The 21472-nt window shown below is 40.9% G+C and overlaps 1 protein-coding gene across 4 annotated transcripts in view; it reads right to left on the bottom strand.

Annotated features, from left to right (window-relative positions):
• The window catches only part of RPS6KC1 (ribosomal protein S6 kinase C1), an 87644-nt gene that overhangs the window by 47130 nt on the left and 19042 nt on the right, over positions 1 to 21472 (bottom strand). For all 4 annotated transcript variants that reach the window (XM_082757726.1, XM_082757727.1, XM_082757728.1 and 1 more), the window contains 4 exons: positions 21358 to 21451; positions 16447 to 16506; positions 15252 to 15614; positions 478 to 596 (listed from right to left, as the gene is read on the bottom strand). In XM_082757726.1, coding sequence (XP_082613852.1) covers positions 478 to 596; positions 15252 to 15614; positions 16447 to 16506; positions 21358 to 21451 — 636 coding nt within the window. The remainder of the gene's footprint in view (positions 1 to 477; positions 597 to 15251; positions 15615 to 16446; positions 16507 to 21357; positions 21452 to 21472) is intronic.

The following is a 21472-nucleotide window of genomic DNA, read 5'->3' as shown; positions in this document are numbered from 1 at the left end:
TCCATGAACTTAAACTCAGTTCTGATACACCATTATGTGTCAGGCTAAAGAAACTTACAGCCCTTCTGCTCCCTCCAGGAGTGAGCAATATTACCATGAGAAAGTAAAAATAAACGTTATATTCTAGAAATGGTTTAGAGTTGTTGGGGTTTTTGTTTGTTTGTTTGTTTTTAAACCTTTATTTTCTTTAGCGTAATTAAAGTATTCACATCATCAATTATGGGCTAGAAGGAAAGAGTGCTAAAAGAAACAGGTCTAGATTAAGTCAAGAACCATAATGCTGTGAAATGAAACCAACAAGAACCAGAAAATAATGGCAACTTAACAGAAGCGTAACATCAAAATACTTCTCAGGCCTCCTGAAACAGAGATATTACAAATAGTTTTTGAACCTCCAGCTTGAATGTGCTTTGCTAAAAGACAGAACAATTTAATTATACCAAATTCTGGTTCATAAAACAAGAAATTAAAGCCTACCATAGAAACAGACGTATCTTCAGAGGGTTTATGGTAGAGACTGGAGATTTTTTCAGCACGCATAAGGTATTCTGCTGTCTTCCTTTTCACTGCTTCTCGACGAGTTGGACTTGATTCACCTCAATGGAAAAAAAAAAAAGTTATTTTTTCTACAGAGAGAGGTACTAAGTAATCAAAGCATATGACTGCTTTGATTCTACCTTTTTGATTTACTTCAGGTTATTCATAATCAAAACTACAAATATGCATCTCCCAGAACGCAAGCACTATGATCTCAGAGTTCTACAAAAATAACAATTTAAACCTTGTAACAGACTAAGTTAATTTAAAAAAAGAAAAAACTCATTTTCATGTGATCTAGTAATATGTTCCTAGTGTAACATACGAGTGAACTGAAACAAACCACTGATCTCCACGTTGTACCCTAAAAAAAATCAATTACACAAAACATCATAAGGAATTTACAAAGAAACTTGCTGGGCTGGGGGTTTTTGCCCAATGTATCTAATATGGCATTTAAGTATAAAGGGAAGACAAATGCTATAATAGCAAGAAGGCAACACAAGAGACATGAAGAACTCTTGCTCACAACTTTCTGATGCTAGCTGCTCCTTTGCTGTTGGCTTGGGGTGGCACAGGCGCAAAGGAAGAACCACTTACCCCAACTACTTCACTTCCCAGATAGCTGAGCATCCATTGGGTTGTTTAAACTACTCAAACTTTTGCACGAGGGAAAAATCCCATGGTACTGCACAAAACTTATGTTCACTCTAAATCTTACAGTTTATGTTCAGGCATTCTCATCAAGAGCAGGATACTGCTATAAGAGACTCAATTTTTAATGGGAAAAAAAAGTCAATTGCCAAAAAAAATGGAAATAACTGAGGCTGTCCAAGACCTACAAAAACACAGCCTTGGTTCTGACAGGCTCCTGAACCCCAAGGTGCAAATCAGCACCTTTCACCAACTGACCCTCAAACAGGGTAAGGAACTGCAAGGATATCTGACTAACAGCTACTCAACATAAAAGACAAGGCAAGAAACAGGAGAGGTAATAAATGAAACATGCAAACACACAAACCCTAACAAACAGCAGATAACAGAGACCGTAACAAAGACCAGAACTCACAAGACACCGATCAATGGGCCATTGCAGAACCACCGAGCGTAACCTTGAAGAAGTTCAACCACAAACTTGGTGACTGATAAGAAAGGAACTGGATTATTGTGGGCTATTAAGAACTAGCCTTATAAAAGAGTGAACTTATTATGGGATGTCTGAGAGGGACTGAAGACGAACTTACTGTGTAAAGGCTTGTACACAGAACTTAACGTGGAATGTTTTATGGGGGGGGATTTTGGGAATGCGTAAGACTCATTGTGAGATGTTACGGGTCAGGACTAAAGGTGAGGGACAAGGTAGGTGTGGAGGGGACAAGCATGACAAAGCGGAGATAGGAATTACATTGGCTGCCTGTGTAAGCAGGCTGCTGGTTAGCAAGCTCATCTGGCTGAGGCCATCACTGTCTGCCCTGCCTTCTAACTAAACTCTATTCCTCCCCTTTTTCTACATATGTGTGTTTGGTTGTACAATGGAGGTGCAGAGAGTAACAATCTTCAGACAAGACTAGCAGGCAAGCTGGAAAAAATGCCTGAGAGAAGGACCATGGGCCTGGGACCAGCTAGCAGTGAGACCTGCCCAGTGGGTCTTCTCCTGAACAGCAGTAGCTGAAAAGAAAGCCGTCTGGTCACATCGTCTGTGGTTATGCAGATGTCTGCAATGGCAACGTCCTCTGCCTGTGCCCATCTGTCTGTGGTGAGCCACATCCTTACAGAGGATGCATGCGTGAGCCTCAGAAAGTGGCACGCAGCCTCGCTGCAGGTAGGACCCAAATAAGAGGTGAGCTGCTGCCACTGATCTCCGGCAGGCCATGGCAGGAGGAAATCTCTCTGATCCTTCATAATACAGAACTTCTTCCAAACATCTAATCTAAACCTACCTTATTTTTTAGTTTAAAACCATTACACCCTGTCCTATCACTCCACTCCCTGCTGAAGTCCCTCCCCAGCTTTCCCGTAGGCCTCATTTAGGTACTGGAAGGCCACTACAAGTTCTCCCTTAAGCCTGCTCTTCTCTAGGCTAAATAATCCCAACTCGCTCAGCCTGCCTTCATAGGAGATGAGCTCTAGCTCCCTGATCATCTTCATGGCCCTCCTCTGGACAAGGTCAATCTCCTTCTTACACTGGAGGCCACAAAGATGAACGCTGTACTCCAAGTGGAATCATTGCTCTTGCTTTAAACAATCCTTAGAGCAAGGCAAAGGCTCTTTTCCACATTGCTCTTGCTTTGTCAGTCAGTTTGACCCTGTTAAAATAAAGACTCCCCCTCATTTTCATGCCATGATCACCGACTACCACAGAACTGCCACACGGATTATCAATAGCAGAGTAGAAGGGACTTCTGATCTACTCCAAGTTCTGCTGAAAGCGATCTTATTAAAAGTAAATCTTATTATCCATCTCCCAGCAGGACAGAAAAGGGATTGTTACCTCCTTAGACAGAGATACAGAGCCTTTCTCCATAAATACTTCAGACTACACTTGGTTTGGGAGGAAGCTGGACAGTCACAAATTCAGTGCACTTTCAGCTTATGCACCAATTTCTGAGACATTCCTCTCACCTTAAAGAGAGCAGACTTTTTAATTTTTTTTAATTGGGTCCAGCACCTCTTACATCAGCCTCCACAATTGCTGGACACATCTGGTGAAATTCCCCTAGATCAGACTACCAGTATTACTACTATTGAGAAAAAAAAAAAAAATTAATTGTTAGAACTTGGGTTTGGCTTTAGCAAGAGGGAAATAGATGCACAGGGCTTTGTTTGTTTTCTAAATAACTCGTGTTGCAGTTTCTTGAAAGATGACTAACACTCTTGCTTTCATCTTTACATTTAATCTTATGGCACCATAAAGCTTTCTTGCAATCACTGGTAATCGCCCACATTCTCTAAGACACACAAAGTGGTTGTTGCTCAGGGAAAAATCATCTGCACAGCAACATTAAACTCTTCAGCCAGCATTTTCTTCAAGCAAACTGGTAGAAAACTGCTAGGCTAATGTCTAAGGCTATCATAAAAGTCAGGCTTACTGCTTAATTGTTAGTTATGTGTATTTAGTTTGGATGTTTATTGCCTTTTTTCAATGCTTCAGTAATTTTACAGTAATTAACGCAAACAAGATAGGATGTCCCCTTAGAGCTGTCTTTGTTCTCCCCACTTTCACAAGACATTAATTTCAGTTTTCCTTCTAGTTTTCCTTCCTGAATAATTTGTTAAAAAATTTACAAACTGTTCGGTCATTAAAATCTTCAGCCATAAAAGAGGGTGCGGATTCACAACACAACAATCACTCAAGTTCTTGTACCTCGGTCAGGAGTAAGATCATTATCAGTTCCACCTCTGCATACTGCAACAAGGTGGATGTTTCAGTGAGAGTAGGTGAACTGGATTTACAGAATTCAGATTTTTATTTGTTTTAATATTAGTTTAACCAATAAATGTTAAGAAAATAAAAGCTAGATTCCAGTACAGTTCCCCATTTAAACAGCTAATACCTCACAAAAAAAGTGTAAAGAAATACAGAATATAAATCTAAAATATATATATAATGAATGTTACTTTAGAAGTCTTAAACACCAGGTGATTAACAATAATAAAAATCTCGTTAAATTAAAAATAATCTTCAGCATGTATGCCAAATTTCAAGTCATAGAACTCTTTGTTTAAAATTAAATCATTGCTAGAACAAATCCTTATACTTGATGTTACACCTGATGCAGACTACGCTTATTTTTTTCATAAATGCAATATTGTATTTTATTGTGAGATGCAATTTTTAAAGTTACACAGAATGTGTATTCTTAAAAGGACAAGTAAATGTATTTCAAGGGAAGACCTTTTGATTTCAACATTGCGTGAGCAGACTGAGCTCCTATTTTCATTCTGCGGTTATCCCACAATAACCTAAAGAGGTATCTCTCTTTAATTACAATTTATAACTTGAAAGGCATTTTTCTTTAAATGGCAGCAAACAGGAAATGTTTAAACTGTGTCAAAGCCTTTGATGAATCTTTACAACTGCTCATAAAAGATCATCCTGCTTAAAATAATATTGATTTTTCATTTATTTTCCTAGATACTAGAAGATTTATGTTTCATCTGATCAGGATCAAAGCTTTTACCCCCTCCTGATCACTGGGATTAAATCAGCAATGTCATTTTACATGTTTAAAAACTACGCTGCTAAAGCACGATATGAAAGTGCAGCAACGCTGATCATAGAGACCTTAGAATAAAAACCCCTCAAGATTTCTCATCGCTCCCCCTCTCTCTCCCTCTGCATTTGCTACGGAGCAGCTGTGCCTCACACAGATTCACATGAATGAAAATATTAAGGCGAGAAACCACCCACTTAGTTTATTTTCCATATGACTTTCCTGTAATTATTTTGTAAACTGTTCACACAACAATATATAAAAACATCTGCAAAAACAGGTAATTAATGTGTCAAGCCAAACTAATGCATTTTTTATGGTGTCCATGCTTCGTCAACTGTAATTATAACTCTTTTTAAGCAAATGATGATGTGTTTGTTGCAATGTGCAAGTGGTTATTTTAGATGCTCTGTTTACTATTACTGCAAACAGAATATAAAAACTCTACAGCTACTTTGTCGCACATATAAGCCTTCATCTACACAAGCACAAGCAGCCTGCTCCCTCATTTTCCAAAGGCTTTGCCTATTTCAAAGAAATAAAAATATCTTAAAATGAAAATTGGCTTTGGAAAGGCTGACCAGGCCACCCGCTGACCAAACTAACAGTAGCCAGGACATTAGGACAGCAGCCAATGATTTAAAATTTGTTCTTTAATTTTTATTTTTAAGGACAGCTCAGCTACAATATATTTACAAAAACAGACGCTCCTAACAACATTCAAATGATCTTGAGGGTTTGATAGAGGAAAACCACAGATATCAGAATAATTGTGCCACTGAGTTCAGCTGCGACTTGCAGGCTTATTTTCCCCGTAGCCCGTTGATTTGAATGCAAAATACAGAGAAGCACCATTTCCACAGAATATGGACAGAGCAGCTGCAGCTGGGAAACCAGCAACATTGCAGACGGTGTTCTTGCCCATACCTCATGGCTCCTCAGAAGAATATATACCTTTGAAAGACTGGTTAATGTTGAAGTGTTGGTTAAGCGTTCAGCTGAGCTCACTGTTTACTTGGGTATCAGATCTTCTGTGATTCTGGCATAAAGGTAAGTGACTTATGTTTAGGTGTTAATAGCAAAAAGCTGTGGAAATGGGGTTATAACCCATAAACTCAAAGTTTAAAAAAAAAAAAACTGAGAGATAAGGACCACAGAGAAACCTGTCCTTTTCCCCCAAATAATCTCAGGTACTTCTATTGCAGATGCATAGAAGTGCTCTCAAGCTTGTTCTGGTCATTAGCTAGTCTTCTCCACAGATCCAGGATGGAATTAAGTCCTGGGGAAGATGCTTATCTTACCGGATGGTAGCAAACAGAACAGCCCTACACATCATTTGCCATTAACGTATACAATATCACACATTCAGTAAGTCACAGTATATAATACCCACTCAGGAGTTCTAGATATTCCTGCCTTCGTGTCTGACCTCCTCCATATCATCCCCCACCAAGCATTACAGATTTTCTCAGAAAGAGCTGATCCAGCAGGAAAACCCCAGCGCATTCCCAATCTAACTAGCTGCTAGACCAGGAGCTGCCCATTTCCACAGAAGAGGTAGGACTAAAAAGTTCGCATTACCTGTCCCAATCTTCTGTTACCTCCATATTCCAAATCTTGCTGCTTTTTTCTCAGACTTACTAAAAATATACGCGGGCTGCCTTTGTTTAAGAAGGTATCAGAAGCGATTTGCTCCAGGAAGGAATGTCCTCTTGCAGAACAGGCTACAAGGAACTTGTGGGAGACTGCCTGTTGTGCTAACCCCAAACTCCACGTACTTAACAATTTAAACAGTAAAACTTTCTCTAAATAGTGAAATCTTCAATGAAACATTTATAATTGCCAAATCTAATAGCTATAATACCATTTTTTATTTTTAAAAGTTTCTTTATCTTCTTCACAGTCTTCCTGCACATATCACCCAGCTGGATCGCTGGATTTTTCAAAGAATTGCTCTCTATAAAAATGCAAGGGAGTAAGCCTTAAAAGATTTATTTCTTCTCACAATGAAAAGAGGTTTAGCAGCACCTTCCTTATTAGTGGGTAGCCCAGCTGTTATTTTTGCCTAATTGGTTCAAGAGGACCTCTGTTCTTCTTAGGGCAAACACTTCTTACATCATGTGAAGCAGACTCCTTTGTCCATATTAGCCAAACAAAAGCTCAGGCACACTGTAAGTGACAATGCGACTCATAATCCAGCACAGATTTGTGACCACTTTGGACACAGTTTAAAACCCCGAAATTTATTTCAGGAACAGGAAGAGCTGCTGACTTGGGAACAAGTCTCCAAACTTTCAGAGGAGACAAGGTAACCTTTAATTTTCAAGTAGTTACTTAAGAGAAACGTGGCCGGTGCTGGGGTTAGAGGGACACTTCAGCATCAAAAAAAGATGCTCTAGATTTTAGCTGCAGGTGGCAATTTGGAATGATGAAATAAGCCCACTGGCTCATAATTTCTAATATGCTATACATGATGTTCATGGTGAGTTACTTTGGGGTGGTGGCCAAATTCTGCTGCTGAAAAAAAAAAAAAAGACTGTAAAAATTAAAAATAATAATAAGACCAAGACTAAACCCATTGTGGTAAAATAGACTGAAGCGATTTTATCTTCATTTTCCCCAAACATTTTGATAGAGATGGTTAGGATGCATCTTATTTATCAGAGCTATTCTTTCTTGCTTTCTGAAAATTCAGGACAGTACTGTACGCTGGCAATCAAGAAGAAAAGCAACTTGAAAATAAAACCTCACAATGCTAAAGCACATCTGCTTGACAATGTGTGAACACCAAGAATCTTTCTTCCAATTTTCTGGCATGCTCATAACTATTATGTCTGTATTTTGTATGACTCCTTTAATGCACATTGCTCAAGACACAGAGATCTTCACTCCCCGTGAAGTTACCATTTCCATTCCCTGTAGCAAACCTAAGGTTACAGACCAGTGATGGAAACGTCTAGGTAAATACACTTCTGGAAAGAAAATGTTGGCATATGTGCAAACATTAAGATTACATAGAATAATGGTGCAGATGAAATCTGCTTGAGTGACCAGTAACCGAGAGTCGGTAACGCTCATCATAAAAGAGTAACTTTGCAGAAATGTTAATCAACAAACATCTGTTTATCCAGAAAATCTCCCGTTAAACACACGAGATTGTAGCTTTTCACATGCACGTGTGACTAACTGGAAAAAAAATAAAATGCATTCCCCATCCACCTGCTAAAACTTTCAGACTTCAAATGTAACGCATTTCACCAAAGTAAGACTTCACGATGCGAGGAATACCCTTCAAGACTTTTTTGTAAAAGTGCATGAGAATAAGGAAAAAAAAAAAAAAAAAAAAAAAAACACAAAACTGGTGCAAGACAGAAGGGCAAGGAATGGCATCCTAGCACGGAAGGGGAAACAAAATGGTGACAGCAGCAGCCGGTCCTCCCACACAAGGAGCACCGAAATAGGAGAGCACTCTGACGGTCAGAGCAGCGAAAGGAAGCACACAGGCCAGCACCGCAGAGGAGAGGAAAAGATTTTCAAACTTCTCTATGCTCTTCCTTCCTAAATAAAAGACCTGGCCCAACTTTGCATTAGCAATCACAAACACTCTCTGCCTCAGAGCAGAGGAAGCCTGGGCATGCAGACACCTACCCCTTCAAGTCAGAAGTTAGCACAGTTTGAGGAATAAAGTATTGCAGAAAGAAGGGGAAGAAGCCAGGTGAATGCACAACTATAAGATTCATCAATCCTGGCAGTCTAATAGTACTCATATATATGGATTAAAAGTAATTTGTGTGTGCTTTTATATAGTACTATGGGAAAAAGTACCTATCCTTGAGAGATCACTGACAGCCTGAATCTCTAAAACATAAGAGCCAGCAGTGAGCCCTGTAGAGATCAAACTTATACCAGTCCTTCTGCACAGCTCTGAAGCTAGATGGGCTATTTTAAGATACTGGAAGGGAAAAGAGGACAGGAGGAAAAGAAGATATGAAGAAACAGAAGCTGAATATACAAGAACTCTTTGGGAAAAAAAAAAAATAGAGCCTGATTATCATGCAGCATCATGCCCTCAGATGTACCTAACTGATTATTCAATTCCAGTTAGTAAATTGCCTTAATTCACCTCCATGGCCAGAGACTTTTAATTCTGCAGTCAGAGACTTCAGCTTTCCCACCTGGACAGAAGCAGTACTGTAACCTAGATCAGTCTGTTTTGTCTACACTGTGTGCTGGAGGAAGCGTGGCAACCCTACCAGGTCTTCTGATGGGAGGTAAAAAACCCCACACAGCATGAGTCAAAAAAAGATTAATGCACATAGCTGCAGCTAAGTGCTGGCTAACAACAGCCGAGATAAAAGGCTGTGTGGGCAGGAAGAGATGTCTGTCAAAGAGGCTGGGCACAAGCAGCAACCTGGCAAGGAGCTGCTATGAGGACAGACTCAGAAATCTTGGAAAGGTCAGCTCAGCATCAAGCCAACGCTGCTAGCTGTCCCCCCAAAAGAGGGAAGAAAGAACAGATTTTTACATTCCACCTTTTCACGGATTTATTCGCTCTTTAACAATGCAATGCTAAGCAATTGCATTTGAGGTCGTCTCTTTATCATGTCCTACACATTGGCTTACAGTTCGTGCCATGATTCCCCTGCACACGTCCTGTAAGGCTCTGAGGCCTGCAGAAGTCACAAAACCCCAGACCTTTTTCAGCTTTTTGTGCTGAGAAGTCCTGCAGTTTGAATGGACCTTTGCCTCGAGCATTCCTTTACACAGCTGAACCTGGCTGTAATAGTACATTACTAGACTTCACCATACTTTACCAGCAGATGCCATATTTTACTGCTTAGCCACGATGAGGTGTCTAACCCCGGTATTTCTGCATGTGGAATGATTTCACTCAGGATGATTTATCCAACATCCACTCCACAGTTACAGATCCTATAGCACTGATCTGCTCTGAAGCTCTGTACGGTCTGCAACAGGCTTGGAAGCCAGCACGTGGCAGTTGTGAACACCTCACGGCCCATATTTGCAAGGATTTCAGCATCACTGGAAGCACAGTGTTATTAGATTTTTTTTTTTTTTTTTAAGCAAACCACAATATTTTCAATATTCCTTCTTAATCTAGCTGCTTGTCAGGTGACACGTCCTACTACAAACAACTGACCTTCCAAAACAGAAGCTGGGATGTCAAGCACACACATCACGGGTATGAATCCAAATGGTCCTGTAGCACCCTCACAGCCCAATAGCAGGAAACAGAGATGGTTTCCAGCTCCTCTGGAAGGAACTGCAGGGGGAAGTCTTTGTCTTGACTGGTTCAACAAAAGTGTGAAGTTACAACAAGGAATAAGGTGACAGTGATGATAGACCATACAAGCACAGAGGTCTATGATCAGCTGGGGGAGAATTCCAGTTGTGTAATGCTGACACGAACCCAAGGTGCAGGGCCTGGCACAACTCTAAGCATTTCCCTGAAGACTTCAGCTCACACCCCAATTTATCCTGATGTGTCATTACCTCCAGGCCTCTTTGTCTCGTGGAAACAAACTGTTCTTGATCTCTCCAACAGGGTCTTGAACAGTCAAGTGCCAAGATCCTGATTTTAATTTGCCTGATGCCCAACCAACACACCCTGATGCCTCTTAGAAAACAGGTCTATTGTTTCCCCAGAGACACTGCTCGGATCTGGCACAGCCACCACATAGCTCAAAAACTGCATGGAGATTGTTACTCTCAAAGGTCTTAACGGTGTTCTCACAGAATTTGGCTCCCCAAGTACCATTCAACAAACGAGCAGAGGTGCTTGCAGCCTGGAATCCAGAAGCACGCTCATGGAGCAGCCATGGCTCTTCTTCCCCTTTTCATAAAGCAGCGTCTCTTTGGCATTCTCTCAAGCATGCTCCTGTTTGCATCCCTGGCTCCATCACAGGCTCAAATGATAGCCCATCATAATCCCAGTAATTAGACACAAGTTGGTTTGTTTTCAGTATATCCAGAAATATCATCTAGTTGTCCAAAGTATTCCCAGTATTTCATTGTATATGTATTTCTGGGTTAAAAGTCAAAGTCATTGTATCAAGGTTTCAGTAATTTGTGTAATTTTTGTTTCAGCTCTGTTTACTGGATAAACATTAAAACAGCACAGAGCAGTGTGAAATGAACATCCGCAGCCTGCTTTCAAAGACACCACCAGCTTATCTAGAAGCTAGAGACACCCAACACAAAACACACTCGTGGCTGCAAAGCTGATTTTAGGCACCACATACGTCGTGCAACAAGGTCCACATTGCCTACCTGAACCAGCCCCTAAAATAAATAATTATACACTGTGCCCAGCCACAACTGCTACACATGTGAATACAAACACCCCAAATCTATGGGAGTAAAGGGATCATCTGCCTTCAGGTGTTACTACCTAACACAGAGCCTTGCATGTAACAGACTGGGAATTAACATTCGTTTTCTGATCCACATGGAACAGATTCTGTACTTTTCTATACAAATGGGACAGACCACATTGTCAGAGTGCTCCTGTGCACAGTCTGAAGTGTTCGTGCTTCATCACGAGCTTGAAGTGGCTGAAATGAAGCAGCAACATGCAGTAGCATTAAATATGTTTTTATCACATGGCTCAGACTGCCAAGTTCCTTAATGGATACAACTTGAGAGTGGTTGGAGAAAGAAGAGCAGTTTACACAAGCAGGAGTCCCTCCTTTACTACAAAAAACCCTTTCCATAATTTCAGCCTCCTAATCAATTTTTTCTTAACATAAACTGTTCTACATTAAAGTCAGAGAAAGCACTAACTTTGCATAAAACACAGCTGACTTCCAGCCTAGAAGGAGGTGGCTTGCTATCGATTAGTGCATTTTTTCCATCACCAGGCCCGGAGCAATGCATTGACCTCAAAGTGCTCTGGCATGCTAACCAAACAAAGGAACAGCTAGAGTTGTGAACTAAAGTTTCTACCAATTACTATATTTATCTTCTAGGACAGTTAAAAAGAATGAAGAATCTTTTTAGAATGAAAGAGTTCCTGAAGGTTTCAGCTTCTGGAGAATCGCTTAATCAACTTACACAGCCTTCACAGACCTGCTTTTCAAAAGCACCAAAATCCTGCACGCTGCGACAGCCAGAAAACACAGAAGGGGCATCGGAACTTACAGGAAAAAGGAAACGATGGCAGCCATTCCCCCTCACTGGACGTGAGGGAGCTGTGGCAGAAATGAAACGGGCAGGTACACGAGGCACAGGTAGTTCTGTGGCAGGCTGAGGGCTCTGCTGCCATTCCAAGAACTTGCTTTCCTTCTTTAAACACGATTAGCATTGAATGCATATACAGAGCACAACCAGGCCCAAGGCATTTGTAGAGCAGATGTCCAGAGTCCAAGTCACACAGCAGACTCTCAGAGCACATTCCCCAAGTGACGTGCATCCAGCCTCTTGTCAGGACTGTAAACAGGACATTAAAAGGTTTAGTACTAAACCTCCACAAGAGACTAGCAGAAGACAATATAAACGCTACTTGCACAGCATAACAGCATCGTACTGCTGTGAGTACACATGCACAGCTGCAAACGAAGTCAAGATGAACATTTCTTTGGTGTAAGCCTGGGCAACACCTTGCCTCGTCCAGCATTTAGTGCGCCAACTCAGAGCTGAAGTCGTCAGGTTCGTACCATTCAGGTGTGCCCCAGCTTCCCTTATGGAAGCCAGCTACTCCAAACTAAACAACACGAGTCTATGAACTTGCAGCAATAAATTACTCATACATGGTTTTGATAAGGCAGCCTTTAAGAAGAAAGTAGGTCTTCTTGTACCAAGCCCAAAGGAGCGGCTGGCAACAGAGAGATCCTTATCTTTCAGATATGCCCGGCCAGCCTATGGAGGCATTACACTTCCAAGGTAATTCTCAGAGAAGTTTCAGGCAGAGGATGGACAAAGTGTTGTTTTATTCCTCCCTGGTACATCAGTTACATTTCCAAGTTCTGATTTTTTACGTGTCAATTTCTATTTTCTTGGTGCCACCACGTGGCAAAAATATGTATTGCCATTCTACATGCAAAAGCCACTTTCAGCCCATTCTAAAGAATGGCTACTCTGGCAATGGCTCTACCATGAAAGGTAAAGAGCGGTGTCTAAGCATATATGAATGTTGTGTTTCACTTTCAGGAGTCACAAAGGCTAATTTATTTAAAGAAGGCTGAAAATATTCAATGGCAGAAAACCATTGGCATTTGGAAACAACTGCACCATCCTTATCTTTGAAACAAGCATGTTATGTTATTATTCGTGTGAAATACGTAACCAGAAGTGTTTAAGTAGCTGAAATGACAAGGGTATGGTGCTTTTTTATTGCAACATCCAGTGAACATATTAATGTTAAACATACCACCCTCAAATTAAGAAGTGTGATACAGATAAATACTCCTGGGGTTTTTGGCTGGTTGTTTTTTGTTGTGTTTGTTTTTTAAACTGTCTTCCTATGTGCTTAGAAGGCACGTGTTTTTAGGAACAACGTTTGAATCAGTCCTGTCATTATAAAGACATGAGGGTTTCCCTGTCAGTTTGCAGGAGCTGCAAAGAGAACAGCACATGGGATGGGCTGGATCTACTCAAACCTGGGGTGAGCACTCAGCAGAGGATGACCACTCGTTTCCTTTCCACTTCAACAGCCGTGCAGGGTAACACAGAGAAAGGAGAAAGATGAGAATACCACTAGGAACCAGCCTGGGCACATTTCTGTTCCCAAGGGATAAGATGCACGCTGAAATGCAATTCACTCCCGTTACTCTCTCCCCTGTGCTGTACTGATGCAATGCTGTATTTTAACGAGTTACTACACTCAGCTGAGCAAGTTTCCTACAATGCATGCAGGTATAGACTTTTACAACTTAAACGTCAACATTGCTCTAAGGATTATCATGGATTCAAAGCCAACGCATCTAACCACTGCCACAACTCAAGTGCGTGGGCACAGTTACTACAGCCCAGCCTACGTGCAATAGCCTGACTCGTACTTGCACCCTAACAGTTTGCAACAGTTTAATGAAGCCTTCTGAAGCTGCAGCTCAAACCAAAGGTTTGAAACTGCATCGTGGCAGCCGTGCATCACAGCTGGACGGCAGAAGTGGTTATGACAAAACAGAATATTCTTCAGAAGACCACAACTGAATGGCACACGGGTCTGTAGAAAAAGGGCGTTAGTAACGAAAGAGTAGCTAAGGCTCTCCAGCGAAGGACTGCTGGCACATTCAACATCAAAAATGGAAAACATTTTGATAACACAGACAAGGCAAAATAGAATGCTATTGAAAAGCCACAACAAGCAGCAAAGCAGCAGCTCGACTGACATCACTGGGACATAAGACAGAGGCGGATTTACTTTTGCCAAAAAGGAAAAAGACACTTTAAGCAAAGGCTATGCACTAATCCTGGCCCACACCTCAGTAACCTATCGAGTATTTTTCATTAAAGCAGCTCAGTAGGTAATTTCCATTCCTAGAACCGTTCACAGGATCTGGACCACTGCTGTGCATCATACTGAGATGCAGCAAAGGCTTCTACTTGCATGTGTTTTGGTACATTAGCATCTACGTTCAGCTCTGAAGCAGCAGAATGTTTATGTGCTGTATGCTGTTAAACAAAGCCACCATTCTAATCTCACTCATTTCATCTGGGTGGGACAGAAGCACAATACACAGACCCTGAATTCACTCCAGGAAAGAACAATTCTTCTCCTGTGCTTAATAGTTTTAAGCTGTTGATGGACAAAATGCAAATATATGAGGTTATCACTCTAGATTCTCAAAAACTATAGATGGGAAGGGAAAAAAAATGTTTTCTGACTGACAAGGTACAAGAAGTAGCCATAGAAATCTACTAGGTGTTGCAATTGGTCAGTTAACAACAGGTTTTGCAGTCATATTGACACACCAGAGTGTCTTGAAAAAACTCCTGCTCTCCTCCAGCAGGGTAGGCATGCAAGTTTTTATGCATCTTTTACCTAGAAAAAGGAGAACAGTTAAGTGGAAGAAGCAGGAGACTGTAAGCCAAGAATAGTTCTAATCCTGTTGTGATTGGAAAGTTAACCTGAGTCAGCCTCTCCCCATGCGTAAAATGGGGATAATTAATCCTCACTTAACCATGTAAATTAAATAATGTTTCAACAGTGCTGCAAGTGCCACGTATTAATTAATGCCTAGGTAATAAAAAGGAAAGAGGCAAAAGTGGAGCACTTTGTTACTTACCTGCAAGTCGGAGGTTGTGCTGTAATTTTAGAAGAGGAGATATGCGGCACATGGAAGATGAGACCCTAAATTAGCATCTAGTCTTAAAGAGAAAGACTTCTCTCTTGGATGCACAGCAGCATGAAAGCCACGCACACATGGGTCTGCATTTCATATCACCTCTTTGCAACACAGTAAGCAGATGTCACCAAGGAAATTCCATAATCAAGTTGCCTTACTTTTGGTTAGGGGCATTTAATGGGAAGATCCATACCTTGTACACCTTCCAGAAGCAGATCAACACCCTTCCTATAAAAGCTGAAGGCAGATTCATAATCTTCCTCCTCCTCTTTCTTCAAGGCCAGCTTTATCAACTCGCCTGCTTTCTCCAAGTAATCTTGTTTGCCAGACTTGGGTTTTAAGCTTCCAGGAAACAGACTATGGCTTTCCTTCTCTCCTTCGGGTTTGGTCCACTCCTGCTCAGATGCCACCGTGCTTTGTACTGGGGGCTCAGAAGTAAGGCAAGAGCCAACAGCTCTACTGGGAGAACTTTGGTTGGATGCCATTCCATCATCTAACTCAGCAAGAGAGTCTACATCAACTGTCAGAGAGATCAGGTCACTGTCACTGGAGAAGCCTGAAAGCATGGTCAGAAAGACATTCATTACTTTGCATTTCTTATATGACACAGGAACCTCCAAAATTCTTTATCTCATCCAAAGATATTAGCTGTCTTTTCACTTAGCCAGATTTCTAAGACTTTGAGCACAGAAATTCTCCATATGTACAGCTGTGTTAAAAATGGTTTTTAAATACCCAAAGAAGCATGTTTTTTTAAAGTTATCCACAAACTCTGCAGAGCAACTCTTCTTCATTTTAATACTGGGAATGAAGAGACAAACATCTAACACCCAACTTAAACCTTCAAAGCCTGCTCACTGCTGGGCTCCAGGAAATTACAAAACTAAACCTCCCTGTGTGAGTGCTATTAGAAAAGTCAATCAGCGGGAGCCAGATTACTGCTGCAAGATATCCCAACATACTCTTTTAAATCAGTAAGATGAAGCATCCCAAAATTATTCAATTAGAAGCTTGAATTCACACAGAGTTACTCTCAGTTTATGCATCATGCAGCACTCAAATTCATGGATACCACGTATACTATTTTTTCATTGCTAATGTGGTAAAACAAATTGGTTTACACCTCTTTCATTGAAATGTAAGCTAGCAGATTTTATTTTACATTTGCCATAAGCTAAGAGCAAATATACTGAAGGTCAGCTTGCAGGAAGTAATTTCAACCTACAGAAACTTAGCAGGGATATTTGCGAATAAATTGCACGTATATTTTACATGTACATCATCTCTCTGTATGAATCATCATCCACAGAGTGTTCATTCATAAATAACCACGACTTTTTAATAATTTAAATTCCACAAATGTAATGGAAACAACTTCCAGATCTCACCTCCACATTCCGATTGGCTTGTAAGCGTCACATCATCGAGCCCACTTAAATCCTTCCGAACTGAAAAGGACAAGAACGACAAAAATGTTTGATATCCTTTTGCTCAAGGGATTAGATGTCCACTTGCCATCAAAATGAAAGGATATGACCCTACTACAGGTAAAAGTACATAATGTAAAACTGCTCTTGGACTGGCTATCAGGGATATCTATTTGGTAACACTATTGAAACTGACAGCAGTATTAGACTTGCCATTCCTGGTTGCCTCTGAGGTTAAAAACAGAACACAGGTGTTTGCTTAGGATGGCTAATTCAAACCTCAGCACTCCAACTCACCTAATTTCAACAGCAGTAGCACTTTAATCCCTACCTCTCGCTGTTATGATGATTTACAGCTAACAAGACATAACAGAAGAGCCTTCAAAGCTGGGACCTACACCTACTCACCAAGACAAAAAAAAAGCCAGGTTTCAGTCTCAAAAAATGTCATTTCAGAATAGTACTCTGCATGAGACATATGGAGTGAGCCATGAATTTGGCAGTGCCACCTGGATATCAAGTAGCAGTTTGTTTTATCACCTTGGCACATGTACACACTGAAGCAATAAAACAGGCAACAAGGTCAAGGCATTTAGCTGTTTGTACACACAGTGAAAGTAAATTCTGAACTAAAACCTGGTATCTTGTTTTCTTCTCTATTATCAATAGAGTCAGAAGTTTAAGCACATAGTGAGGTAAAGTATTCTGGCATCTTCAAGAAGAATGCGTAGCAGCAAGGCGCTGACTCAAAGGCAAACAGCTCAAACTTTTATTTTAATTTTGCAACTCTAGAGTTAGAGGAAGGAGTTACAATTTATAGAAGAGTACAATAACAGCACACATTTTGTCAAGCACTGTAGAAACCTTGTTTTTCTAAAGCTAAGCGTTCCTTTAGCTTGAGTGAGAGGAAAAAGGGCAGGAAGAAGAACATGTTACCAGTCTTTCACTTTGTCTGAAGATCAAGGCACAATGACACTCAGAGACTCAGTGAAGTCTCAAGACTACTTGAGAGTAGGGGAGAAAGTACACAGAAGATAATGTTCCTGATCTTTTCAGGGGAGGAACATAAAGCAAAGTGTCCATGTAGAGAAAACTGCCTATGTAGTCCCAGGAGTTGTAATAAAGAAGGCAACCTCACAACAGAATGGTCAGAGGAAGACAAGATTAATTCGAGTATGAATAACTAGGTGTTCACCTGCCCAATTTATGGAGAGCAATATCAAATTTGGATGCTGAGGACTCTGAATTTACGAAATAACATTTAGAGGATTTGAATGTTTTTCTCCAGTGAAGACAAATCACCAGCTAGGGAATACAGAGGTGCAAGCAGAGCTGCCTGATGGACAAAGGCTGCAGATGGAGCGAATGAACATGAAAGCTGGGCATTTGTGGGGAGGCTGTGCTGGCCACCCGGGCTATATGAATCAGAACACATCTACACAGCAGATTTCAGGCAGACCCAAGTTCCCCTCCCTACAGCCCAAACAAAATCACATTTGTTCTGCTCCTACAGCCAACTTGACCAGAAGCTGTATGAACACAGTGAGCATGGCACAGAGCCTGAGCTAATAAACTTTGCTTAGGGGCAGGGTTTAAAGCCCAGGTCTGGCACCACACAAGGCACAGTCACAGGGCTTCCAATCAGCCTGAGGAATAGGGAAAGTCTGAACCGTATCTGCTCATTTCTGAAAAGAAAACATGGTAAAACAAAAGGAAAAGAAAAAAGAAAACGAAGAGCTTCCCAGGGAATTTCTCTAAAGAACGTGGTAACTGGTACAGAAAAATTTTGGAGAAGAAGTTGACGTATGAACATTATCCTAAGTATACAGAAAGGAAGACAACTGTTTGTCAGGAAGATTAGATGAGTATCATGATGCTAAAACTCAGCATAAACTCCTGTACTTGTCTCTGCCTCATGCAATTTTGCAGGTATATTGGGAGTAAATGCAGTTTCCCAAAACTGGTGGAAAGCCTGGGTGATCTGGCCTCTTGAGGAGCACACATTCCTGTAAAAGCAGTAACTACAAAACTGCTTTAGAACCAAGATATTTATTGCTTATTTTGGTACAAAAATATTTCCTCTACCATCAATTTGCTGCTTCTACCATTAATGTGCATGCCTTCTGCAGAGTGAACTTTGCCTGGAAAGAACAGGTAAAAGTGAGAAAACACAACAGACCCTTGTGAGCAAACACCAGCCTCTGCTAAGCAAACACCTGCCCCTCCTCAGTACAACAGCCTGGAGGAACAGTGCCCACATGGACGCCCTCATAGGCCCACAAAAACTAACAGAACTAGTCACAGTTAATGATAATCAGACTTGGAAAAATTAGATGCAGGCAGGATGCCTTGAGGAGGGCAGAGGACTCAGAGACGAGTATTGCCACTGCCATCTAGAGGCCTTAATGACAGCTGTTACTTTCTCTCTCTATCTCCCCTTGCCAAAAATTAGTTTAGAAAGCAAGGAAATATGGATTGCAAGGCATACGGGTTTTTAGAAAACTCCACAAAGTCACATTCTGCACCTGGAAACCCTGCGCTCATAGCTGTTGTGAGTACCCCCTAAAGCACTCCAGCCAATTCAGAGGATGTCTGTCAAAGTATTTTTCTACTTTATAAAAATATTGAAAAGAAGAAAAAGTGTTCCCATTTAAAGGAAGTGTTTTTCTTCTGCTACAAATGAGGCTCTTCTGAATAAGGAATAGAAACATTCACATTAAACATCTTCAGAGCAGTTTTTCTTTTATAAGACAGAGGGTAAAATGGGTGCATTGTCAAAAATGGACTAATATTCCACAGAAAGTGTCCTTTTAAAACTAGTTACCTGTACGTATGATAACAACCTCCTGTAATTAAACAGCTCTATACTTTTCCCTCACAGAATGAAGTATTGGAGGTGCATTAGTTCATTAACTAAGAGAATATGCTACAAAACAGAAGGCAAAACTCCCTGCACACATAGAGTATCACATAACTAAGTGCATAATTATTGGCATTGAGAGATTCCAGTGGCAAGTCACACAGCCTGGAGTCTTCTGGCAATAAAAAAACAAACCACTACTAGGAAAAGCAAGCAGCTCTTGTTACTCAAGCAGAATTTTACCAAAGCAAGCTCTATGCCAGAAAGAAGATAGAACTGTAGTACTTAAGTCAGAAAACCCTCTCAAATAATCTTTAGAAGTGTTTGTATAATATTGCATATTTATACTTCAGTGTAAAACAGTTCCAAAGAAAAATCCATTAGGCTGCAAAAGAACTTCTTAGAATTCATAAGGACCCCAAAGATAATTCAGGCATACAGAAACATCTAAAAGTTTGCATGGTTCTTGCAGTTGATTATATGCAGAGACACTCAGGCTAGCTCAGACTCCAGAGGCAGGCAAGGAAGCCCTAACATGCTGTTTATTTGGGCTGACTGACCCTACCTTATGGCTACACTTTTTTTAGCAAGAGTGAAGTTCCACTAAAATTACATCTGGCATCCAAGCCAGCATGTGTATCTCTACGATGTGCTAAGTAAATGCAATCTCAGAAAAAGAGACAAATGAAATTGGCTTATTAACACAGCCAGAAAACACTACCAAGCTAAAGGAAGGATTTTCAGTTTTCAAATGAACATAGCCCACACTGGTTCTAATACACAATGTCTCAGACTTTCAAGAACAGGGAGTTCTTTACAGCAAAAGAAAAAAAAATGCTGGCAGCTTTTATAAGAGACTTAAACAACTTGCTTACCACCCCAAGCCCTACAGTAGGTTTTAGCATTCTCCATTAACATATGTCAATCCAGAAGATATACTTAATTTTTTAAAATACAGTACTACATCTCTTCTGGATTCTTATAAGCAGTGAAAGCCTAGCAACATCCAGAGCATGAATGGCTGAATGAGAACCCTCTCTAATGAATGCAGTAGTTAGCAAATCTTAGACCCAATTTTCATGTTCTGGGCAAATTCAAACTGTCATCTTTGCACTTATTGATCAATTTCATAATGACTTAAAAATTCCCTGCAAACTTTTACAGCCAGAGACTTGAGGCATGATTAGTCATGAACGCTACCAGACTGTTTATTCAACCTTTTGGAAGCAGGCAGACGCACACACATTTAATCAAAAGGATTCCTAGAATCACAGAAAGGCTTGGGTTGGAAGGGACCTTAAAGATCACCTAGTTCCAAACTCCTGCCATGTGCAGGGATGCCTCCTACTAGATCAAGTTGCCTAAAGCCCCATCCAACCTGGCCTTGAACCCTTCCAGGGATGGGACATCCACAGCTTCTCTGGGCAACCAGTGCCAATGCCTCACCACCCTCTAAGTGAAGAATTTCTTCCAAATATCTAACCTAAATCTCCCAACTTTTAGTTTAAAACAATTACTCCTTGTCCTATCACTCCACTCCATGACCAAGAGTCCCTCCCCAGCTTTCCTGCAGACCCCCTTCAGGTCCTAGACAGCCACTGTAAGGTGTCCCCAGAATCCTCTTTTCTCCAGGCTGAACAACCCCAATTCCCTCAGACTGTCCTCATAGGAGAGGTGCTCCAGCTCCCTGATCAGCCTCATGGCCCTCCTCTGGACTCATTCAGTTCCCACTAGAACCAAAAGCAGTTCTTTTTGAGCAACAGAGCAGTAGAACTTCCAAAATGGACCAGACAAACTCCCAGAAATTTTCCTGTTAGAAGCAAACTTCTAGCAGGGCAGACAGAGCTCTGCTGAGCTCAGCTTCTTTTTTTTTTTTTAATCCCAGTTCTGGCATTTGTGTCATAACAGGCAAACAAATTAGATGTCAGTGCTCCTACAGACATGCATTTGTCATTTATATGCTGCTTTAAAACAGATCATGGTGTAAGGCTACATTACAGAAGAAAGCAAACCTTCAGAGCTGCAGTCAGACAGGTTGTCAGTCAGAGAGTCGGACGCAGGCTCAACAGGACCAATCAGTTCAGACCCATCATGAACCTCTCCCCCCTGAAAAGAAAGAAGGAAAGG

This window comes from Aythya marila (assembly GCF_965140915.1).
Source record: "Aythya marila genome assembly, chromosome: 3".
In the NCBI taxonomy this organism is placed as follows: domain Eukaryota; kingdom Metazoa; phylum Chordata; class Aves; order Anseriformes; family Anatidae; genus Aythya; species Aythya marila.
Note: the sequence above shows the minus strand (reverse complement) of the source record. Positions and strands in the feature narration are given on the sequence as shown.